This window comes from Camponotus vicinus, unplaced genomic scaffold (genome assembly GCF_025532165.1).
Source record: "Camponotus vicinus isolate PSW18456_S1 unplaced genomic scaffold, iyCamVici1.0 SCAF_1, whole genome shotgun sequence".
Classification (NCBI taxonomy): domain Eukaryota; kingdom Metazoa; phylum Arthropoda; class Insecta; order Hymenoptera; family Formicidae; genus Camponotus; species Camponotus vicinus.
The window spans coordinates 38105636-38131569 of NW_028141945.1; the positions used below are offsets into that span (position 1 = coordinate 38105636).

General features: G+C 33.6%; 2 protein-coding genes across 5 annotated transcripts in view; one reads left to right on the forward strand and one right to left on the reverse strand.

The window, feature by feature from the left end:
* The window catches only part of Ubr3 (Ubr3 ubiquitin ligase), a 27528-nt gene continuing 1594 nt past the window's right edge, over positions 1-25934 (forward strand). Inside the window, exons 1-26 of the mRNA XM_083089592.1 lie at positions 1-967; positions 2356-2569; positions 2787-2915; positions 3378-3640; positions 3790-4034; positions 4388-4505; positions 4600-5006; positions 5086-5241; positions 16639-16820; positions 17071-17210; positions 17335-17477; positions 17695-17861; positions 17939-18182; positions 18399-18555; positions 18808-19056; positions 19319-19471; positions 19615-19775; positions 19902-20385; positions 20569-20714; positions 20862-21008; positions 23374-23682; positions 23823-24051; positions 24208-24420; positions 24669-24937; positions 25168-25524; positions 25782-25913. Coding sequence (XP_082945718.1) covers positions 724-967; positions 2356-2569; positions 2787-2915; positions 3378-3640; positions 3790-4034; positions 4388-4505; positions 4600-5006; positions 5086-5241; positions 16639-16820; positions 17071-17210; positions 17335-17477; positions 17695-17861; positions 17939-18182; positions 18399-18555; positions 18808-19056; positions 19319-19471; positions 19615-19775; positions 19902-20385; positions 20569-20714; positions 20862-21008; positions 23374-23682; positions 23823-24051; positions 24208-24420; positions 24669-24937; positions 25168-25524; positions 25782-25913 — 5658 coding nt within the window. The 5' untranslated portion in view covers positions 1-723. The remainder of the gene's footprint in view (positions 968-2355; positions 2570-2786; positions 2916-3377; positions 3641-3789; positions 4035-4387; positions 4506-4599; positions 5007-5085; positions 5242-16638; positions 16821-17070; positions 17211-17334; positions 17478-17694; positions 17862-17938; positions 18183-18398; positions 18556-18807; positions 19057-19318; positions 19472-19614; positions 19776-19901; positions 20386-20568; positions 20715-20861; positions 21009-23373; positions 23683-23822; positions 24052-24207; positions 24421-24668; positions 24938-25167; positions 25525-25781; positions 25914-25934) is intronic.
* Orion (chemokine-like protein orion) lies at positions 6531-15351 on the reverse strand. 4 transcript variants are annotated; one of them, XM_083089594.1, is made up of 9 exons: positions 12036-12193; positions 9917-10527; positions 9311-9452; positions 8853-8993; positions 8545-8762; positions 8026-8246; positions 7686-7924; positions 7397-7526; positions 6531-7265 (listed from the first exon to the last, which is right to left on the reverse strand). In XM_083089594.1, exons 2-9 carry the CDS (start codon positions 10421-10423, stop codon positions 6932-6934), a joined length of 1932 nt encoding a protein of 643 aa, XP_082945720.1. In that variant the 5' UTR covers positions 10424-10527; positions 12036-12193; the 3' UTR covers positions 6531-6931. The 4 variants fall into 4 exon arrangements, with proteins under 4 accessions (XP_082945720.1, XP_082945721.1, XP_082945722.1 ...); XM_083089595.1 differs by having other exon boundaries at positions 11962-12188; XM_083089596.1 differs by having other exon boundaries at positions 11886-12188.

Consider the following 25934-nt stretch of genomic DNA (forward strand, 5'->3'; position numbering starts at 1 on the left):
TCAGCCATTAGAGGATCTTCACGTATATATGTTTCACCTCACCACGTCAATAAAGCAGCTCGGTCAGTCGGATTGTCGAGCAAGTAGCAAGTGGACGCGCCAGTGGGACTTGACATTGGGGACTGCCTGATCGCCTGATCTCGTATTAGTCTTCTTGGTCGCCAATTTCCTCGGCTCTTCCTCTCGATCGATCGACTCGTTGATCGATGATCTGTCGTACATAGTCTGTCCTCACGTCCTCACGTTATACTGTATCCACATCTATACCGTGTCGTGTCGTGTCGGTCGTATCGTGTCGTGCTGTTCTGTACCGTGTCGCGTAGGGGCATCCACTGAGCGTGATCCGTCCGTACGGTATATTCGTCGCGGACCGGTGCCCGGAGAAGACTCTAGCTAGAGACCCAGAGAGACGACGGATCACCGTTCATCTCCTCTCGCGATTACCGCACCGTACGTCGTGGCGCCGTGACGCCGCGACGCCGCGACGTTAACGGGCTTCGTCGGCGACCTCATCTGCTGTCAATCGCAGCGGTCGCGCCGACGACGAGGGCAACGTTTCCCGGATCGAAGGGAAGAGTCGCGTCCATCCACTGCTGATATGGGGCCGTTCGTCGAGCGCTTGGTCCTCAGATGCGCGAGCTCTTCCTGCTTCGGGAATAAATAAAACTCATCTGATTCTCGAAGAGTGCGACGTTCCTTTCTAAGATAGACGACAGGCTCAGGATGGCGTCGACCTCCAGCAGCACGTCGCCCGATGTCCAGGTGTTGATGGGCAAGGGCAAGCGCGGGGCGGCCGCCTACATCAGCTTGACCACGGGTCGAGACACCGGCGGTTGTCCACCGTATCTCAACGAGCTGCTGAACGTCCTGCTGAACCCCAGCAAGCCCATCGACGATTGGGAGACCATCGACTGGTGCAAGTGGTTGATGGCCGGTGGCCGCACGCCCGACGAATTCGCCAGTACAGGTGAATATCCGCGATTATGGGATATCTTACAATGAGAATTTCTGGAATTTTTCGCGAAGAGTTATGTGTCTTGAAATTGTTCGCGACAATACGAAAAATTCGGACGGCAAAATATTGCCTTTGTAACATGTTAAAATGCACGAGACATTTTGGAGCAGCTTGTAAAAAATTCTTATTTATCGTTGTTATTTCTTGTTCTTTTATTTGTTGTTTTAATTATTCAACGAGATGCGATGGATGATGTGATGCAATCAACACGAAAAAAATTGTTTTATAATCAGAACCTTTTGTAGTTTGCGATCAATTATTAACATTTTATGTGTATAGGAAACTCTATATTGACATAAAGTTTATCTTTGATTAGCATATTTAGCTTTTTGCATTAGAATTTACATAATAATGTAATATAAAATTTACAAGATAACAAAACTGTACAAATAGCAATTTATAATTATATAATATTTTCAGTACTTGTCAAACATTTCTATTAGATATATATTTACAATAATAAAAATTATAAAAATATACATTTATATATATAACTTATAATATTAAATATTTAGAATATTTGTGGTTCTGATAAGTTGTTTAACTATTGATATCTAAAATTATAAAATTCATATGCAGCATTCAGATATAAAAATTTATGAGTAGATTTAATTTTTTACATTTAAACAATACAATTTGTCAGACAAGATTAAATACCTTTATAAATTTTGCTATTGAGTTATTGTATGGTACTGGTGGAACTATATTTTTTATTTTAATAAATAATTCAATTCAAAGTCAAAGACGTTTTATTTGATATCACAAGATTTATAAAAAAGTTGTCTGGATATAAATATACACAAATTGCGTATTTGGCAATGCTAAATTTTTCAGATAAACATATAGTTATGAGAAGACAAGTATAGAGTTATAGCTATAGCCGACGCGAATTTAACCTAACTTGTGTTACAAGAATTACATTGTACTTTCTGTTCCAAATGTTATATAAGGATAGTTTGAAGAAAGCATTGAAAGAAACAGTTTTTATAGATTTATTTTATACAAAAATAATATAAAATATATATCAACACTAACATGTATAACTATAGCATTACTTACATCACTTATTGTTTATATTTTGTATTTATATTATTTAGAAGAATTTAACTATGATTTTAAACATTCCGAAAATAAATTATTTTTCCACTTTTATATATATTTTATATTCAGATATTAGGATGTTGAATATAGAATTTTAACAATACAATGAACATTATTAACAAATTACAGAATATGATAATTATAGAAATATATTTTTATAGAATTATTTTCTAAAAGAATTTTATCATGGACAAAAACGTTCACTTTATGTACTGACTAAATTTTTGCTTTTTTTGCAGTACGTACCTATGATAATGCTACTACTTGTGGTCTGGTATGGACACCAAACTTTGTAGCATATCGCTGTCGTACATGTGGGATATCTCCCTGTATGTCCTTGTGTACTGAATGTTTCAAAAAAGGAAATCATCATCGTCATGATTTCAATATGTTTCTCAGCCAAGCAGGTGGTGCATGTGACTGTGGCGATACGTCTGTGATGAAGGAGACTGGGTAAAATAATTTTCAAAAACATCTCACACAGTAATGGAAATCTGTAGAATATATATTGAGAGCATTTCCCGACTCTATATATATCTTAATTTTTTTAATATTACTGATTTTTTTCAATGAAATTTGACAAACATCTTAATGAAATACAGCAGATTTCCTTATCGAGATTTGCCAAATATTTTCTTCATCAGTTACTAATTTATTTTTTATGTTACAGATTTTGTGATAGGCATGGGCCAAAGGCAGCTGTAAATAAATCAGTCGCACCGTCAGATTTGATGTGTGTAGCCGAGGCAATGATGCCCAGAATTATTCTTCGACTTATACAACATTTACGCGAGAATTGGTATGTTAGATATACTTTTACAAAAATTATTATTAATTTTTTTAATAATGAGTTTTTAATGGATACTGATTTTTTTTCTGCTATATTTTGCAGAACATATATGAACACAATTTCTAAAAAATCTTTATCTAGTTTTAATTTTTTCATCTAACAAATTGATATTTTATAATAGCTTGCATACATTCCAAAATTATAATTAAATTAACTTGTGTCATATAACTTAAAATAGCTACATTTTTTTTTAAGTAAAGAAATATAATATTTTGTGATGCAGACTTATTAGGATTCTGTCTTAATTTCGAGATTTAAAATATATTTGTAAAATTTCAGAATCATTTTTAGAATTATTTTATATATATATATATATAAAATATATATAACAAGATATTCACTTAAAAAAATAATACTGCAATAATACATATTAGTAAAAATATTATTAATTTATTGTTTTGTGCATTTTAGTAAAATGGATGTAGATTATAGAGGTGCTATACATGAAGCAGATTCATATTTGACTATGCTGCTCGATTTAAACAATATGGGCGCATTAATGAGACACGTTATGACATCAGCTCTCACGAATCCGCAAAAGTATCGAGGCCTCATGGATCCTTCGGTCTTAACGGGACAATCCGAATATGATAATTATTGCCAAGATAGCAATAAAATATATCAGCATGCCGTAAAATCATTGCCGAATCCAGAACCACCTGATGAATATAAAGGTAAATAATGTAATTGATATTGTAATTTGTGGATACTTCGTCTTACGAAAATTTCGATAACTTTAATAATAATTTCAACACGATAAAAATATAAAACTATATATATATATGCTGTATTAACATTAATGACGAGATTTGCTTCGTTTCAGAATGTGTATCGCTTCAAGAACATTTGGAGCACACCACATTCTTGGAGGAACTGATGTTCTGGACAGTTGCTTACGAATTTCCGCAAAAATTGGTCTGTCTGCTATTGAACATGTTGCCAGATCCTGATTATAAGGAAGCTTTAACCCGCGCCTTTGTGTTGCACTACAGTAGAATCTCTATGATGCTCGAGCGTTCCACAGATCCCGATACGTTGAGCAATAGAGTAGTACATGTTAGCGTACAGGTAATTTTACCTTATTAAACTTAGATAACAGATATTGTGAATATTTCATTAATTATAGTCTATTATGCAATTTCTTATATATATATATATATATATATATATATATATATATATATATATCACAAAACACAAATTACTATACTTTCATTCATATAATTGTATTAAAAAATTTTTTTTTCCAAAAAAAGTGTTAGAGCATATAATGGTCAAAGAGAAAAGAAAATATATAAATGATATTTATTCTAATTTTATATAATATGAAAATAAGATTTTCATTTACAATGTATTTATTTCTTTTCATATACATATATTTTTGTAATGTATTAATTTTTAATTTTTGTAAAACTTTTTAGTTATTTAGTAACGAGAAGCTAGCATTAAGGATGGTTGACCAGTTAAAATTGTTACATGTTATGGTTATCAGTTTGAAATACATGATGAGCAAAATACTCATTGAGAATACCTTGCATGGTATGTATAGATTTTAGTCTTTAAAATTACAAATTAGACTAGAATGCATGAATCCAAATCAAAGAGCAAGGATTAAAAGAAAGATTTATTTCAGATCCGGACAAGAACTTTCACTATGTCGTGGATTGTGGACGTCAAGTGATGAAGGAACATTGTTATTGGCCATTGGTGTCCGACTTGAACAATGTGCTTTCGCACAAACCAGTCGCAGTTAGATTTATGAGCGATAATACTCTCTTGGAAATGTGGTTCGATTTTCTGTCCATGTTTCAAGGCATGAACGTCAACCAAAGAGAGTTGAGCCAGCATGTCGAATTCGAACCCAATACTTATTATGCAGCGTTTAGTGCGGAATTGGAGGCTAGTGCGTATCCAATGTGGGCCTTAGTGTCGCATCTTCGCGGACCTGAAAGTGCGACATTAAGTCGACGAGTACTCGCCTTCTGCCTCACAGCTTTGCAAGATTGGTTAGATGCCGTGAATTATACTCATCCAAACGTAGTAAGTGCAAATTTTTGCTTGTGTTCTTGTGTATATATTGCATTAGAAAATTATTCATATTCTTTTTCACTTTTTTCAGAGTGATAGTCTGCAAGTGTCGTTTCATCTGCCGCTTCATCGATATCTCGCCGTGTTTATGTGTCAGGCAATTAGACAACAGGGAGCGACTCTACGCGAGTTACTACCGCCCACAGACATGTTGCATCTCCTTATGATGCATCCACTGCGAGTACAGGTGAGTACTTTTTACTTCTTTTTTTACTTCCATTGATCCTTCGTAATTCCATGATATACATGACTAACATTATAATTCATAAAACTAATCTTTCAATGCTTAGACTAGATTTAAATTTAAGAAAAATGAACTAGAAATTATTCGATTTGATTGATTAAAACAAATAATCAAAATATTTCAATTTGCGAAGGATTAATAACTTGAACTTCTTTTCAATTAACAGCACTTATATATGTCTATAATATATATTATTCGCAAAAATTTAACATACATACAAATGTGAAATTATGGAAATTTATTTCGAAAGACTTGTGTGCATTTATAGTTATATAGGAAGGAAAAATTCCTGTACAATATAAAAATATTACAAAGTTGATTATTCAATAATTCTAAATAATATCTACTACAAACTAAATCTGAAAGACTGTTGACAAAGTCATTACAAACATAAAATTTCAATGTAATAAAAAAGAAATTATCGTATGATATATACTATTCTAATATTAATCTTAAATCTAAGATGAAATATTTTCTTATAATCTTGAATCTAATCCTGAAACAAATTTTAATGATAACGAAATCGAATTGTAGAAAAGAAATGGCAATAATCTATCAAATATTCATCCACATATTTTTAAATCCATGCAATATGATTCAAATAATAAAAAAATTATTAATATTAACAAAAACTGAAAAATAAAAGAATCTAATTCACATATTTGATGATAAATCAAAATTTATATCAAACTTTAGTTATATTTCACACTTATAAAACACAGTATAAAAGTCATTAATTTATAGGTCCAAAAAATTTTATACATAATTTTAGTTAACATAATTACATAATTTTTTCTGCTGATATAACTTTTAAAGCTTTATGTTTTATGTTTATAACTTCAATTTATATATGAATTCTTATTTTAGTTATTTTATATTTTATTTAATTCACAGACAAACTTAAAATTTGTGATTGTAATGTTTTGATATAAATCAATTACCTAACATTTTTATTACACAAAGCTGTCGAGTTCAAGACTGATGATATAAGTTATTAGTAAATTGTTGATTTTGGGATATGCATGATGCACTAGTATACATATGATTAATTTATTATGAGTATTAATATTTAGTATAAAATTAATGAAAGAAAATCTCTATTTAAATGTAATTATAAAGAAGAGGGAACTTAAATATAGTTAATCTGAATTGTTACATTAAATGTTAACTTCATATCAAGGATTTTGATTGGTAATCAGATTTCCATCAGATTTCCAACAAGATATACATAATTGCAAATGATCAATGTGTTTTCTATATTTCTTAAAATGAAAAATTATTTTCGTAATCACATTTTGATTCGAAATATAGAAAGTCTAAAATAAAATCTCATAAAGGTGGAAAGTTTTAAAAATAAAATTATTTTATGTATCTCGCTTATTAAATTTTATATATCAATACTGATTTTTTTTATTGTTTACTTTATTTAAAAAATTTGTTTTTTTTCCATAAAACTAAAACTTTCGATCTCCAATATTTTATACACGATGACTCGACGATACATTGCCTTCGTTTACTTTGATACCTACTCCTTAAGGATGTGAGGTCCTTGTGTATATATATATCCTAGTGTATATATATAAATCACAGGTTTTTTTAATGAGTTATTTCGATGAAAAGTATGAAAAATTGTCTATAAGGCTGTTATCTCGTTCGGGGTCTCCAGAACTGGTGGTGTTGGTGGTAGGTCAACTTGTAGATGTGGCGCGAAGTTATAAGTGATCAATTTTAGGGCGACAAGCCCGCCTGAATTTCTTCGACCCTTGTGAAAGATACCAGCACCCGCGATCGGTACCGGTGGGTCCGGCACGATTGGTTGAATATCAAAGAAGGGAATCGTGCTCTGCGCCGCGTCCTTTCGTCGATCGCTTGGTGCGAAGTTCAAATATTGATTCACTGAAGAATCCGGTACATTCTGCAGGTGTTCGCGAATCGGTATGTCGGGTTCGATAAACTTTAGCTCGGTTCTGAAAGTACAAGTCATAATGAAAAATTCAGCTTTCGATGATATAAAAAAATAAATGGATATTTATATATAAATTCTATTAAAATTTGTATCATATTGAACTTAAGCTGGGGAGAGAAAGACTTCACTTACCTGTCAGTAATGTCGTTGCTATGCCAAAAGCTCTTTTCCTCAGGTTGAATTAATAATCCGGACGTGAAATTGAACGGAGTCACCATTATTTCCAAGTTTAGACGGCTACCAACCATTCGGAATCGAATGCCTAAATCAGATTTTATATTATTGTATATAATCACATTTATATATAATTCTATTTTTACGAATGATACATATTAATAGTGTTACATTTTATATTGAAAATACATATAGAGACGAGTTTCATAAAATTTAGATATCAATTAAAATCGATTTTTCGAATTACCTGTCAGCAGATGATCTTGCGACGACTGTAAATCATCGAGGTCCAAAGCGCGTTTTTCCCACACGAGTTTATGGTAATCAATACCACTTTTAACGTTAGCGTCCATGATCGAAAAGGCATCGACCGGCTGCCATTCAGTCATAGACGTATTAATTGCTCCTCGTGGTAACAATTGGCCCTCTTGGATTTGTATATGAATAATTTGATTTATCTTCTTTAATCTTATTCCCGTTATAACTCTGTCAATGAATAGATATTATATTTTTAATTTTATATTGCATATCATCTCAAATTCTATTAATTCTTGATTTCTCTACTCAATTGGCTACACGATTCTTACCTATTATTTGAGATATCGGACATAACGGATCGGAGACTAAAATATCGATCGGAGCTCGAATTATGATCGTCGCAATAGCAAAAGCAATAACTGCAATGCCAGAAAAGCCATCGCCACCAGCTATCGACTTTGGTCGTACTTCTGCGACATGTATTTTTGTTTCCGTAAACGAGACCATTTTCATATTCAATATATTCGTACCGTCTATTGCTATTTTTATCCTAAATGGATAATAGAATATTCGAATTAATTGGAAAATATAAGAAAATATTATAAGTCTACTTTTGATTACATTATTTTTTTCTAATCTCAAAATTCTAATTTTTCAGTAATAATTTTAATTTTTTAATTTGTCCATTTTATATAAGCTTGAGATTTTCAAATTACATTTGTTAGCTACTCTCTTTTCTCCGTACAATACAATTGAAATTTTTTCAACTTGAATCAAACTCTCTTTCTTTCTGTGGTATACAATTTTTATAAAGGTCACTTATGCATCTTGAGGCTAAAAATACTTACTGATGGACAAATCCACATATCAGAATCGATGTACTCGCATTGTAATATCTTGCCATTACACCGACGTTGTTGCGTGCAAAATTGATTCTTATAGCAACCGTACACCTTAGTATATCCGTAATAACCGCAGTTCTCCTTGCACGTGTTGTCACTGTTTAAATCTACTTCGTTTACAATGTATCCTTGAAACAGCTGTTTCAATTCGGTATAAGTTTCATCTAAACAAATCAATATATAAATTATAAATCATGTTGCAATTGAACAATTGAGATATATAAATTAATTATTCTGTTTTTAGGGAGTTTTACCTAATTTATGTACACTCGGGTCACATCTCCAAAGATCTCTCGGGGCAAAAGCCATTGCGACTTTGACGGCTCTTAACGTTTCGGACATCCTGATCTCATATTGATTCTTCAGCGTCTGAATCTCCTCGTTAAAGTTATTGCCTGTGTTAAATTCAGGGAATTAGGTACATTCATGTATCGTAATCGTGCATCCTACTAGCTTTTTTGATTCACACGATTCGGAAATAAAAAAATTTCACTTATTTTTATAAATTATTTTGTAGAATCTTATTGCAAATTTCTAATCTTTTATTTTACAACATTTAGCTTTTAATTTAAACATCTATTTATATCCAGATGCGTTTCAAGTGGAGTACGAGCTCGCGAAAATTGATCTTAATTGTACAATGGATCGTGTGCCACGTCAAAAACACTATACATAGGGCGTATATTTAAACGTAATTGTCGGTGCCAAGTACCTTCGTTAAACAGACGAAGTAACACGTAGGAGAATTGGATCATAGTATAACCCTTGATCTCTGTCAACGCCACGGTATTGTACAAATTGTACAGCAGTTGCTGCGGCGATTGCATCTCATTGCACATTTGCTGCGACGCTTCCTGCACGTATAAAAACACTTTATAGATATTTCGGAGACGTTGAATATATTTATGTAAATTGAAGCATTCAAAAATAATTATTTATAATCGAGAATAAACGTATCACGTTATATCTAATTCTCGGCTGGCATCAATTTGCTTTTATAAACTTTCTCGATATCTATAAAATTCTAAAAATATGAAAATCGTCAGTATTTATCATCAAAGTATATGAAAATCGTCAGCATTATCATCAAAGTATATCGCTAAACCATTTGTATCTTGTGTGCTGAACAAACATTTACTTTCTTCGAGCTTATTCTGAAATTGAAATATCTCATTTTAAAATAACTACTTTAATAACGTCAATCAAAACATATAAATTCCTAATATTCTTCAAAAAAAATTCCTAAAAGCATCAATTTTTCATACAGCTAGAGTAGACTAGGTCCTTAAGGAGACACGCAGCTGCTTCGGCTAGGTACCTGAAAAGCCGCGATGAACAATTTTTCGTTGACGATCAGATTCGTGATGCGATCAAGAGCCCTCGGGATCGCAGCATTCGGATCCCGCAGGATCGTCTCCGCGAAATTTGCCAACTGTTTAACATTGATCGATGCATTCAGGTCGACAATCTCGCGCTGCATCTGCCTGAACACCCCGTACAGGCCATTGATGCCTTTGGCCTCGGACTGGGCCCGGGCCCAGAGCCACAGGGAATCCAAAGAATTCAGATAATCCCGTCGGTCCAGGGGAAATCGTTCGTCCACCTGATTGCCGAATCTCTTGTATGCCCTGATAAGATACAAGTACTTTTCTTGTGCTTCGACGTTCATCCATTTACGTTCGTCAGCCAGATCTTTCTTCAGCTCCTTCTCCAGATACAATAGAGCTTGTCTAAGCACATCAACCGTCGACGCGTCATTCTTGATCGTGGCGAAGGCTGCTGCAGCCAACGCTCCCAATGCTAACAAGCACGTGAGGTATCGCATTCTTCCTCTTGGAGTCGGACCTTCAACGGTGACTCACACGTTTATAATTCACTTAACAGAATGTCAGTTTCTCTCTGTGTTTACCTTTTTGATAACTCTCGTATCTGAAGACGCGGAAAGACGAAAATCAAAGATTGGAAAAGATATAAACGATATTATAAATTTTATTCTATTTTATATATATTTATATGTATTTTATATATATTTGTTATTATTATTATTATTATTATTATTATTATTAACAAATTTTTATTATAGAGATATACAATTCCAAGTATAGATTATATTCTCGATCAAACCATTCGACCTTTACGCATCGGTGCGATCGTCATTAAATGAGCGGAACGATGAATGTAATCACGGTCGTCGGGGGGTCATGATATAAGAGAGGGAGGAGGCTATTAATGACGCGTTAGTGTATGATCTAGAACGGCTAGGAAACTATTGGGTGACACTGTTTTCGATGAGTGGATTAAATAACCGCTCGTGTTAACCGCAGAAACGTCGTGGAATATTTCGCGAAGATTTCTCCTTCCTTCTTATTTTCCGTCTTCTCTTTTCTTCCCTCGTAACTTCCAGTCAATTCTAAGCTCTTAAATTTCAGAGAATTATGAAACTCGTCATTGATTACATAAAAAGAATAAATCCGCACTCTGTATTCTTATTTATTCTTAGTATTAAAGATTTGAAATTCTTGTATAAATCAATGAAAATAGAAAATTCAGTGATAAATTTAAAAAATTGAAATATTGATTTTAAAATTGAGAAAACAGATTTTTTTACACTTGCAGAAATTATTAGGCGCATCTCATTCCTAACAATATTTTAGTAACACTAATATTTTTTTACAAGAATATAATTAACTTTTAAAGACACTAACAAATAATAGAATATCTTTTATTTTTTATTTTTATACCGATATATACTTTTTTTATGTCTTGTCATATCTGTAATAAATGATAGAGAGATATCATGATTTGAAGATAAAAAAATTTCACGAATAATTCTTAAAAAATAATGCAATATTTCAGTCGCTTGTGAGGTGAAACAAGTTGCAAGAAAATTTCCTTAAATCTGAAAGTCGACCATTTTGTTTCAATGATTAATCGTTTGACATTCACTTTGATGTTTCATTCTCGCGAGCAACATAAATAATTATTATCTTTTATATAACACAGGCACAAACATAATTATCTCTCTTATCAATCAATGACCAGTGAATGCAACGAAGTAATGGCCAAATAAAATCATCAAGCAGACGAATATAGAGAAAGATGAAGAGACATAATAAAAATAAAAAAGACTTTAAAATTTTAAAGAATATAATACCCTAATTTTCAAATGTCTTTTAACGTTAATTTAGTGTCATCAAGACTCTAAAAAATATTCAAAGGTTATCTCGGCATATTTGAGACACTTTTTTCTGAGATATTTTATATAATTTAAATTAATCCTTCAATACCGTGTGTATTCAAACGGATACATTTACATGTTCTAATTTATTTCTCTTGACGTTTAACGCGTTCTTTGTTATTTACGTTTATTAGAGGATACAAGTTGAAAGTTTGAAAGAGGGAACAAAGTTCTGTCAATAATTTCGTCGACAAAGCACCTTTTCACGTGTCCGTGGAATGCGGGACACGGGCCTCCCACTATACTGCGCTCGAGACCACAAGAGCGATACACGTACACACGCACATACACTAATACAGGTCGTCGAACACGCACGTTCACCGATCGGCCGATCGTACTCCACTGAGTTTCACGTTATGCGTCAATGTCTTCTACCTAGCATCGGCCCCCACAAGTTCTCCTCATGTATACCGAACTCGTAGTGGTGTCCCTCCTTTCGCGACTCACTCGATGCATGCGTATCCATGAGAACGCGAGAGAATGGATGCGAAAGATATTTGCATGAAAATTACTTTCAACAGAAAAATGATAAGGATAATAAATATTTTTATTTAAATTATGTGATATTGAGGTAAACAATATTAACAATTATGTGCACCAACAAGCTACATTAAAAATTATGTAATATTAAAATTATTCGAATTATATATGTGATATTAATATTAATAAAATATATCATGAATATTACATAGAAGATTAAAAGATCTTGTATATAAAAATATTGAAAAATTATATAAGAAGAAAGTCATATATTATACAAAAAGTTAAAAAACTTTGTGCATTAGACAAGTTATTATTCGATTATAATTTGTGTATTGCAATTCTTTTTAACGTTATATATTTTTGTAATTAAATCCCTCGTGTTGAACTTCTGCTAAAATCTATTGATGAATATATTATGTGTAGATTTGCTCACTCATTGTTTTCTCTGAAGCTTAGTTTGCGAAAATTATTCATTTTCAATAGCTGATTATTCGAAAATTGTTTCCGCATTTTTGTTCAAGATGACAATTTCAGGAAAATTTATTTTCCTTGTAATAAATCATATATTCTTAGAAAATTATAGATCGTAAGAAACTGCGTAGAGGGTGATTTAATATATAATTACAATTGAAATTGTAGCTGCAATTTCCATATCTTTTAATGCGAATTTAAGACGATTTGGAAATAATATCCGTGCGCATTCTTATGTCAATTAACTTGCGACGATTTATAATCGAACGGCTTACGTTGATTCGTGTTATTTATCGCGTATCCGGAAAGAATATCAAAAAATGACAGACTTCCGGCTGACATGATGTCCGTTTTTTTTTCTTTTCGCGAATAAAATCGCAAGTAAAATTGCAGTATGTCGAGCCTCATAACAGTCATTTGATCCAAAGTGCGATACCGCTCCTCGGTACCTAATACCCGCCCGCACTTAATAGATACAATGGGGTTCCTGTTACGATGTGTTATCGGGCCATTTGTTCATAACATGGGATGCCCAAGCTCGTTGCAATTCAACGTTTCATTCACGTTCGCATTTTGCGGTTTGTCGCCTGAAATCTAGATTCACCAGCCGGGAAAGGATTCCGCTTATTCGCATGACTTTGATTCGTGACTAATTTCTCTATTATAACATCACATGACTTGTCTCTAAATCGACATAAGTTTACATAGACGGCACATATGTCGAGGACAATGTCGATGACAGTTCTTCCTGTTTATCGCGCGCTCTTTGGATACTTACCATGAACGAGCCGTTATTTACACGCGTGCCTACGCATATATATATAATTATCGCACCCTTTGTTACTGAGTCATAACAATAAACGATAAATGACAAATTAGAGAATAAAGAAAAGCAGTGAAAATAAATAAAACAATAGAAGATAAAAACGTAATAATAAATGATAAACTGATGATGAATTAGTTGAAAGAAATAGTTGGATAAGTACTAAATTTTTTTATAAATAAATGCAATAATAATGAGTTAAAAAAGTATATTGAAAATATAAGTTGAGAGCAAAGAATATTTTGCATCTATTTGATTATAATAATGATTCTTGGATATGATCTTGCATATCATCTGTGATTTTAATTATCGATAAGCGTTTTATTTATTTAAGTGTTACGATGCACATTCCTCGCAGTTGAAAGAATATTTAATTTTCTTATAGTCCAGTATTCAGGTTTAGATACAACGCGATAAATGATAGCTTTCATAGAAATATGATAACATATCAATAAAAATTCTTTATAAAACAAACTCCCATGAAAGAAATAATCGCACTTATATTGTATATATTTTATTTCTAATAATATCGCTTCTAATATGTTTTAAATCGCATATAAATAGCATATATTTTAAAATATACACAACAAAATAAAAGTAAATAAAATAATAATTTTAAAAACACATAATCATTTTCAACGAAATAAGAGCAAGTTAATATATCAAAGATTAAATCTTTCGAGAGAACAATTTCATTTTTTTATTTTCTTATCATTAATATTAGAGGATAGAAATATCTCTCCACATTTATCTCTATATTCCCAAAATTTTGATACAACGTCAACAATGGTAAATTTAATCTCTTTATAGAGAGAATAAATTTAGTTTCTCAAGGTATATACATTTTATCTTCCACAAAATTTATGACTAGATACATTCATCTGTATCACAAAAAAATGGAACAAAGTCTCTTTCTCAAATCGACAAAAAAGGAATAGGAATTATTTATATTTATTCACCAAGCTGTCTAATATCAATCGGAAAATCCACCGATATCTCTTCAACTATTTTCACAAATTGCAGAATCTCTGCATATGACTTACCTGCATCTGATTGGCCAGAAGCACCAGAATACTTCTGTTGTACACCTGTTGTTCGGATGGCACCAGCAGCCTGTGTATTGACTTTAAAACGTCTGGAAGTTCTCCCAATCTTGGCGACACGCAAGATTTCGCAAACTGCACCATTGTGAACCTCTCATATCTGTTCGAATTGTTCGCATACATCTCGAATATGTTGTACAATCCGTGCACTTGGCCAATGTAGTGATCCAGCTCTCTCAGACTATCATCCAGTCTATTTTGTAATGGCAATCGCAGCAGCAGCTGCGTCAAGATCGTGTCGGTCTTGGTTTCCATTCGTTCTTGATAGTCGTCGATCTTTTTGGATACCCGATCGATACGCTGCCGCAGCTCCTTCTCCATTCTCTTCACGAATAGAAAATCACTCTCTGACTCGTGCTGGCTGGCATGAGGACGGATCATCTCCCAGGATTCTAATATTTCGACTACGGTCTCGCGACCCAGCCTGATCATGTCCAACGCATCGTTGAGACTAACATCAAAGCTATAGCTGTTGTTACAAGTTAGGGCCAGCACGAGGATCAGCGTCACAGTTTCCCGGAACTTGGCCATTTTGGGAGGAACATGCAACGCGAAATAATAAGGCCAAAAATGTCGGTGACTGTTGCTGGCGACGCTAACACGCCGGGACTAACGGCTGTCGTTCTGGATGAAACGACCGTTAACAGACTGAGAAAGGCAATGGATAGATGGTAGGGGATATCCCGCGGCTGCGGGATGTGAATGGAATGGGTCTGTTCGTTTTAGCTGCGTTCCTGCTTCGTATCTTTTTTCCTTCTCTCACCGTCATCTCAGCACGAATATGTATATATATACATACATATATATATATATATATATATATATATATATATATATATATATATATATATATATATATATATATATATATATGTAAATATGTAATACGTTTTTTAAAAAATATGGCATTTAAAAAAATTGTAAATACAAAAAACAAAATCATAAATTAAAGCCTAGGATAAAGATTCTAAAATTTAAGCAAAGTTTTGATACAATTAATTGAGATTAAAAAGAGATGAAATAGATTTTTTGAAATTATTATACACATAGTTTATATTAAACACATAGTTGTTTTTAAGAAAAAATATGGAATTGTTAATTGCAAATTACATATTTTTTCTTCAAAACAACTATGTGTTTTCTTTAGACCAATTAATTCCTCTCATTATTTTGTACGTAAAAGTATTAAGGTAAGATAATCGAAAAATGAATATTTTACAAGATATTTTACGGTTTATGTAAAATTAAGAAATTATTTCAAGTATAACTCAAAAAGTACTTAACGAAAAGGTACTTAATTATAGTGTTTTGGAAAGCTCTCGAGATAAGCTACAAGAGTGTGCAAAAATATATAGGGTGTTCCATTTAAAAAAATTGAAGTGATCTTCACGTGACCTTCAAATGACTCTTCAGTGTCAAACCAATGATACCATCTTATGGCCCCCTCGAAACCATAAAACTTTTGTCTGAAACATTTTTCTCTAAAATGCTTTGTTTCCGAAATAATTGCATGCGTTAATTAAAATGGCTCACCCTGTATAAGTTTGTGTGCAATGGACTTCTGCACATTCCATGAGATATGTGATAGGTATATATATGTCATCAAAAATTGTGTTTTGTCGACACAATTTAATGACAATGATATACCGTAAAAAAGACTGTGGAAATAAAGTGTATATTTTATTAACAGTTTTTTTCGCATTCTTAGGATGTCTATCATCACCTAACTACAATGTCGTTTTCACTATATAATTATTACCATACATATTATAATGTAATTATGTATAGAGAAAATTTATAGAAAACTATAATTTATTGAATATATGGTACAATATTATATATCAAGATTTATAATATATTTTCATTATAAATATATGTATTAGATACATAAAATAAATGGTTTGTCTTGTTTTTGTTTTCAGGTGGCTTTTTATGAAATCTTGAATGGATTATGGGTTCGCAATGGACTTCAAATAAAGGGCCAAGCAATGACTTATATTCAGTGTAATTTCTGCAATTCCATGGTAGATGCAGATTTGTATCTGTTGCAAATTTGCGCCACGAAATTACTGCCAGATGTCTTTCTGAAAACTATCATCGAAAAGTAATGTTTTTTTGTTTTGTTTACTTTTGCGTTCAATCTCAATAATATGCTTATAATCAAGTATAATAATATACACTTATATAATTTCTATAATTCGTGATTCTTTTATAGAAATAAAATATGTTTCAATAATTGTGAATTTTTTAATTATAATAAATTTATATATTTATATAAATAAAAATATGAAAATAGCTTTAAATCCTGTGAATGTATGTATTATCGTTTAATACATTAAACAAAATTTGTACAGATTTCATGTGAAGGAATGGATGAGTTTATGCTTGTATAATGCTCCACAAAATGAGTATCTTGAGGGCGAGCACGATACGCCGATGTTAGAGAGCTGTCTAACATTCTTGGCTACATTAGTCAACGTGAGAACAAATCTCGGTGAGATTTTAATTAATTTTTCTTAAGAATTTTTTAAAAATTACTTATTGTCTGTATTTTTTAAAAGTGTAAAAAAATAATTAAAGTGATACTATCATTAAGCCATTTATTTTTCTTGTTCCAGGCTTATCGGATGCTGAGATGTCTCGTCTTGAAATGGTGACTCTATTGTGTATGGGTGATAAGACACATAGCCAACTAATGGAACTGATGCCAGAACGCTGTGGAACCACTCAAAACAGAGACTTCGAATCTGTCCTGGCTGATGTAAGTTGTTGATGAATTATGTTTCGTTATTTTAACTTTCTTTAAAAAAATTGTTTTCTTATTACATATCATAATTTTATGAATTTTAAATATTAAATTCGATATAACATATTTTGTCTAATTTTATATTTTAATTTTAAATTAAACGATTTTAATTTTCATCTTAAATTAAACGATTTTAATTTTCATTTGCTTTATTGGCATAATGCGTTTACAGGTAGCGCAATATAGAGCTCCGAATCTTGAAGCGAGTGGCAATATGCAGCAAGGTATGTACGGACCGAAGCCTCGGATATGGGACGAGCTTTTCGATCCTTTGCATGTTTTGTTACGAGCAGTGCATAGGAGAGACTTCCAAATATCCATGGACCGTTTTACGGAATAGTACGTTTATCAGTCAAATACATATGTCTATATTTAGAGAATAGTCCGTTTGTTATAAGTATATCTTTCCATTATAGCGTGAAGCAATCAGGCAAACTGAAAAACAGTGCTACTCCTTGGCCGCCATTCAGGCATCCCGCTCCGGTGTCGTCTGATTATGATGATCCTCGGATCGTCCTACGCACCAGAGTTTTTCATGCTATGATCCTGATAATACTGTATAAGGCTGTAAATGGGCATAATATATCAGAGCACGTTATGGCATTAGCTATTTATCTTCTGGAGATGGCGGTGATTACTGCGGATTCGCCGGATAAATCTGTAAATAACTACGACTTTCTAGATTGTTTAAAATAATTTTATCTCTTTTCAGATTTTTCTTAATCTAAATAATAAGCAATAAAATATATAATAGTAATAAAAATAAGCAAGAATGATTTATTACTTATTCATTTCTTAAGTGACAACTTTCTTATATATCTATTTTAAATCTATCCTATATCCATGTGATTAATTTAGTGATATAACCATTTCTAGGTGAATCCTTTATGTCAATATACCCGTAGCAGCTTTCGCGTAATAAAGGATATGAATTTAGGTGGATGGTATAAAAGTGACAGTTTGTCCGAAAATCTGAGGACAGTGATACCTCGAGTGATTCTAGTCCAAGAGTCGGAGCCGAATAGCTCGGACAGTAAGTATAATTACAAACATCAAATATTTATGAGTATATTAAAAACATCAAATCTCAATATCATTTTTTTATATAATGTGATTTCCTCAAAAGAAAATGTTGATAATATATAGAAACAAAAATATATTTGACACAATATAATACAATATATTATACAATATGATAAGAATAATCTGATAACGAGTTTCAGCAATGTGTTGATGTATAGTAACATTCATCTAAACATTCATTAATGTATTTAATAATAATTAGGTGAATTTGAGTGGGAGATTCAAGGAGAAATGAGCGAAGTGACAACATCTTTAATGCTAAATGACAGTACCAACTATAATAATAGTGCGAAGAAAGGCTCTCTAAAACTTTTAGGATTTTCTGTGAGGAACACAGGAGACACTGCGAGGAACGACAATAGTGTATCGAATGCGAACGCAACATCTTTGCCGGCTTTACCACCGTCAGTCGAAAATGCTAGGCCCTTACCAGCTTTACCATCAACAAGTGGTTAGCAGGATTTTTTATAGATTATATATTTTATAGATTATATATAGCATGATATACATTTTTGATTGGAAAATATTTATTTTGCAATAATTTAAAAAAAATATATATATGTATATATGTATATTGTGTATATTGTTTAAAATATATTCTATCAGAGAGACATTTATAATATCGATTATGTGATTTTTTTTTAGAAGTTTATGATACAATTTTTCTTAGAAACTTAAGTACACAATTGTTACCATATTTTATTACATTACAGTGGAATATAATTTGATTGTACCTGAAGACAGAATCGTTGCTATACCCCGTAGTAACAGTGAGGATGACCTAACGATACCTCTGCAAAGAGCTCTACCATCATCTGGAGAAGAATCTATGGCCCTAGCAATAGAATCGCCCCCTTCGCCAAATAGTATGTGCTTACATTTATTACAATATCATTTCAATATATATCTGTTTTAAATTTATTTCTAATAAATTTTATTCTAATTTCAATATATATGACTTATAATAAAATTTACTTATTTTATATGATATTCTTTTACTAATAATTAGATGCAATTGGCGACCAGCCTGCGTTACCACCTGCTCCTGAACGTCCGGCAGTTATGGCCGGAAATGAGATAATCGCGGCACATTCAGTTAACTACAGATCTACAGAAATCGTTCCATCCACATCAAACCCTCACAAACATTTTAAAAGGAGAGAACCACAGGTAATATGATACTTTTTTTATATATACGTATACATATATATATATATATATATATATATATATATATATATTTGTACATACACAATTCATATATTTTTTTTCTTATAAAATTTTCATATCTTTCAGGCTGGATCGATGCAACCACAAACTGTAAAGGTGGGAGAAAGCATAATTTCCCTGCTATTGAAATTGCATTCTCAATTATCGGGTGTACCGGACAGCTACAATCCTGAACAGAGTGCAATATCAGACAATGAAGCTAGTAGCAGCAGTAGCAGTAGCAGCAGCAGCAGCAGTAGCAGTAATAGTAATAGTAGTAGTAGTAATTCTTCCGCATCACTGAGTGAGTCGCGAATTGGCGACGGGCCATTCTTCATATCACAACTACTCAGAAAAATAGCGGATTTAGATCCTATGTGTAAACAAACTATTATCGAGACTAGAAACAAATTGTGGCCCCGCATGCAAGAATGCGAGGAAGATGAGCAGCGAGAAAGAGAGAATCGCGAACGAGAGGAGCGACGAAGAAGAGCAAAGGAGAGGCAACAAAAGCTGATGGCAGAATTCGCCAACAAGCAGAAGCAATTTATGGAGAAAGCAATGAAGACTGGTAAAATAAATTTATATATATATAAACTGTAAATATAAGTTATTACAGATAATTTTATAATATAATAGAGTTCTATACTTTAATTTGTGATATTTTATTCAAACAACAAGAATATAAATTAAAAAGCTTTGATTTAATTATTGAATTACATTGATCAAATGCCTATCTCCTTACTTTTTATAGAGGAAGCAGGTGCATCTGGAATGGATTGGGATCAGGAGGAGAACACAACTAAATTAGCTAGTAAAAAAGAATACGATTGTGTGATATGTAATCAAACTACCCCCAGCAGTGAAGATAAACCAATGGGACTTGTTGTATTAGTTCAAGTAATGCATTTGTTTGTTTTCATGTTAATCATTGAGAAACATCCCATTATCTTTTTATCACATAAAGTGATATTGATATTTTAATAACATAAGTAATTTTATATTTTATAATATGAATTAAAATATATTTGTGTTTTCTTGATGTAGGCAACTAGTATCATTGGCCATGAACGACAAGAATCAGACAGGCTAATTCTTCCCACATCCGATGAGGATCCATCTATACCGAAGGGAAATACCCGAGGGGCTTATTTTGACCGCAGAATGGACGAAATGAGTCGTTTATTTCACACGGTAAACGAATAGCACATATACAGGGCGATCCTGAAAAACGTTATGTCTTTAAAATGACGTATTCCTGACACCATTCTAAGACAATTTTTCCTTTACCAAAATTTGATTTGAAGCGTAGTTTTTGAATTATGAGCAAAAATAGTTAGTAAATCACGCGTCGGGTACAGAAGGCAGGTAGGAGCGGCGCGGCGTGCCGCGAGCGCGGGCGCAGCTGACCGCCCGACGGGTGATTATCACCGCATGAGTCGCTAACTATTTTATCTTATAACATAAAATTATGCTTTAAATAAAATTTTGGTAAAGAAGAAAATGTCTTAGAATTACGTCAGAAATACGTGTTCCTTAAAATAACGTTATTTTAATAATGAAAAATTCCGGATCGCCGGCCGTCCGACGTTGCAATCAGCTGATTGCTACACGCGATGTGTGTATGGCGGAGTGTGTGCGTAAGAGAGAGAGAGAGAAAGAGAGAGAGAGGGAGGGTAGGAGGGACAGACATTCATACACACGCACGCACTTTTTTTCTCGCTCTCTTTCTCTCTTTTACGCAACACTCATACACTCTCTCATTCAGTCTCTCACTCACACTCTCTCGGTCACTCACTCACTCACTCACCTGCTTACTCACTTGCTCACTCACCTTGTAGCAGCGTAGCGAATCTTCATGCTATGTATTGTTGTTATCTGCTGCACGATTATGATTGCTAGAGATGCGCGACACATCGAAATTTTTTCGATTATTAGTCTCACACTCGATTGACACAATACAGATTACACGATAACGAGTTTACTGTTTATTCACTCACTATTGATTTATCGATACTAAAAATTACTTTCACAGAAACGCGAATGCAAACAGCACATGACTCGATGCGAAGCGACGGACCGCGGAGACTGCGCGACCACAAGAGTTATGTTGCCAGAAACACGACACGCGACATCTAACGAACGACTTGCGCGTGGCGCGTGATTGACGCGAGATAAGACGAACGATCGGCTAAAAACTTCGCATTGCGAATGCGGTAGAAAACATGACACGTATAATGACATACTTAAAAAATTAATTATTTATTATAAATAATAACTATTTCTAATTATAATAAATAATTATTATTTTAAAAAGCATGTGTTGTACGTTATTACGTTTTCGAAATTATTGCATTCACGATGCGAAGATTTAAGTCAATCGCAAGAATAATGTAATTTTAATTCTTAGCCGATCGTTCGTCTTATCTCGCGTCAATCACGCGCCACGCGCAAGTCGTTTGTTAGATGTCGCGTGTCGCGTTTCTGGCAACATAACTCTTGTGGTCGCGCAGTCTCCGCGGTCCGTCGCTTCGCGTCGAGTCATGTGCTGTTTGCATTCGCGTTTCTTTGAAAGTAATTTTTGGTATCGATAAATCAATAGTGAGTGAATAAACAGTAAACTCGTTATCGTGTAATCTGTATTGTGTCAATCGAGTGTGAGACTAATAATCGAAAAAATTTCGATGTGTCGCGCATCTCTAGCAATCATAACCGTGCAGCAGATAACAACAATACATAGCATGAAGATTCGCTACGCTGCTACAAGGTGAGTGAGCAAGTGAGTAAGCAGGTGAGTGAGTGAGTGAGTGACCGAGAGAGTGTGAGTGAGAGACTGAATGAGAGAGTGTATGAGTGTTGCGTAAAAGAGAGAAAGAGAGCGAGAAAAAAAGTGCGTGCGTGTGTATGAATGTCTGTCCCTCCTACCCTCCCTCTCTCTCTCTTTCTCTCTCTCTCTCTTACGCACACACTCCGCCATACACACATCGCGTGTAGCAATCAGCTGATTGCAACGTCGGACGGCCGGCGATCCGGAATTTTTCATTATTAAAATAACGTTATTTTAAGGAACACGTATTTCTGACGTAATTCTAAGACATTTTCTTCTTTACCAAAATTTTATTTAAAGCATAATTTTATGTTATAAGATAAAATAGTTAGCGACTCATGCGGTGATAATCACCCGTCGGGCGGTCAGCTGCGCCCGCGCTCGCGGCACGCCGCGCCGCTCCTGCCTGCCTTCTGTACCCGACGCGTGATTTACTAACTATTTTTGCTCATAATTCAAAAACTACGCTTCAAATCAAATTTTGGTAAAGGAAAAATTGTCTTAGAATGGTGTCAGGAATACGTCATTTTAAAGACATAACGTTTTTCAGGATCGCCCTGTATATAACATGCACAATAATAATATACATATATTTTTGATACTTTCAGTTTTTTATATATTTTCTTCAGTTTCCATGAAATTATGATATATATAATTATGTTATATGAAATTATGAACAATACTTCTTTATTACATTTTCCATAATTATTTGTATATTTTGTAATCTTGCAGTTTTCGTGGCTAGTCTCGGTGAATCTAGGCTGGGAAGGTGGTGTCCACGTACAAACGTGCGGTCACCACCTGCACTTAGATTGTTTAAAATCCTATTTGGAATCTCTTCGTAGTCAGCAACGACAACAGAGTCTGGCAGTAGAACGGGGAGAGTACTACTGTCCGCTCTGTCGACAGTTAGCCAATTCTGTTTTGCCGTTGTCGCCACAATTAGGCGAGTGCTCAGCAGTGGTGCGATCTCGTCACGCTTCCACAAAGACTATATTCGCAGATTTGAACACGTTCCTCAAAGAGATACAACGAAATCCGGTACCTATACAGAAAACGTGAAATGTTTTTCTTCTTTTATGAACTTTTTATTCATTATATATTTTATCCATTATTTCGAATAATTCATTTCGATAAAATGTCGAATACACATTGCTGAGTATATTTATTGTTTATTATAGATCTCTTCGAATCTGGCTGTGGCGATGGGAAAAGCGATGGAGGATATGACGACTTGCACGTATCTAAAATATAAGCAAAAGAACTGTAAACCTAGTCACCAAAGCTTGTTCCTTTTCGTAACTTCAGTAGCTCGAACCAATTTTGAGATCGAACTCGTGCAGCGTGGCGGATCGTTGTGCGATTCACCGCCCACCACGATACCTCTAACGCCTAAACGCGATTGTATAGGTACGTTAGCATCTCTTGACGCACTAATTTATCAATCAATATTTCACCTTGTCCTTCTATTTATTCTTTCGTACGCATGTAGTACGTTTATTACATTAATCTATAGATTTGTACGAACAAACTGTAATCAGAAAGATATTTATATTTTTCTTTCAGTTGCGCTTCTTCACGTCTTAGCCATGCATGCTCGTGTACTTGTTACCTGGCCGGTACATCATGTGTGGCAGCAGTTGGCTATACCGCTGATAGAAGAACCGACATCTTCGTTTGCCTTGACACCACGCGAGAGAGAGGTTCCTTTACTCCTGCGAGACCCGACTGCTATGCTCATTCAATTCATATTGTTGTTGCCGTTGCATCTGGATCAAAGTATGCGCACATTTCAACATTATATATCAAATAATCTCGATTTTACACTCACTCTAACGTTGCGACATTTTCTGACTAATTAAAATTCCTGAAATTCTTCACTGTAGTTATATTTGCAGTTGTAGTATTATGCAAAAGCAAATGATTATACGTATCGTTTTTTTGGACTATATGTCGAAATAGATTGCGTGGCATATATCCGGAATATAATCGAGCAATAAATAAATTAATGTATCCTTTCTCCATAGCGTACTTCTCGGGCGTGGTAAAGGTCCTTTACAACTTGCTGTACTATCAAGTAATACTACAGATAAGCTGTAATTTCTCGCGAGCCGAACGAAACACAATCTTGAAGAGGAGATATAGCTGCGCTACCACGCCCTCGGAGACTATATTAGCCCAGGTTATCGAATATTTTAGCGACAGCGGACTTTATTCCGGCACAGATGACGACAAACCGTCTACATCGTCCTCGCCAACTTACGCCAAAGTGAAAACGCACTGCATCGAACAACAAGTACGTGTTTCAAATCGAATAATATTGTTTTGATCTGTAAACTTTTTTCCAAAACAAATATTTTCTAAAATATTAATTTATTGCAAGATATGAATTGTTTTTGGACATTTATGTAATAATTAAGCGATAATAATTTTTGAAAAGAGATGAAAGCTTGCTTCAGTCGAATATGTCGCAAAATATACATATTATTTATATATCTATTTTTCCGTCAATCGATTTACATTTAGATCCAGTCGTCATGTTTGCCGTTTCTGCGAGTGGCTTCGTTGCTGCGTTATCACTTGTACGAACAGCCTTTGCCTCTAATCAGAACGCCGCAGAGCGAGTTTGTAAGATTGGTGTACTATTTGGAGCTGGTCACAGAGGGCATGAGTTGGGACAGCTTCGATTCGACAGTGGCCTTAAATTGGCAAGAACCAAAGGCGAGCGTCTCGGTGCCACTTTTTTGGTGTGATCAATTGCTCGGATTTCTTGCCAATTGGCAAAATCATCAGCCAGTCCGCGGCCTGATCGTGGAACAGCATATATCTTGGCATATGCCGAAGTTGCTCAGTCTCCCGAGAGAATACGAAAAGATCTTCACGGTAATCCAGTAGTTAGAAAATAATATACCTTGCATTTAAAAATATTAGAAAAACTCGATAATTAATACGACTATATATATATATATATATATATATATATATATATATATATATATATATATATATATATATATATATAAAGTCTATATATAGAATATTTAAATTATAAGATTTAACTAGTATGTGTGTTCGTATATCTTTATTTATATTTAATAATATATTACTTTTATTTCTGACTATGTAATCTCTTTTTTTAGTATTACCATGAGCGGCAATGCAGCCAATGCCATTCTGTCCCGCAAGAAATTAGCATCTGTTTGTTGTGCGGCACTATCGTCTGCCTTAAACAAAACTGTTGCAAACAGATGAATGTATGCGAAGCTATTCAAGTGAGCACATTTTATGTATAT

Excerpts from the sequence above, each read along its gene's own strand:
- Orion (XM_083089593.1), bottom strand. The coding sequence starts at position 15,247 with ATGGCCAAGTTCCGGGAAACTGTGACGCTGATCCTCGTGCTGGCCCTA. Across the intron at positions 8,247-8,544 it reads ATATGTGGATTTGTCCATCA|GATAAAAATAGCAATAGACG; the intron begins GTAAGTATTTTT and ends TTATCCATTTAG. Across the intron at positions 7,925-8,025 it reads TCCGATATCTCAAATAATAG|AGTTATAACGGGAATAAGAT; the intron begins GTAAGAATCGTG and ends ATTCATTGACAG.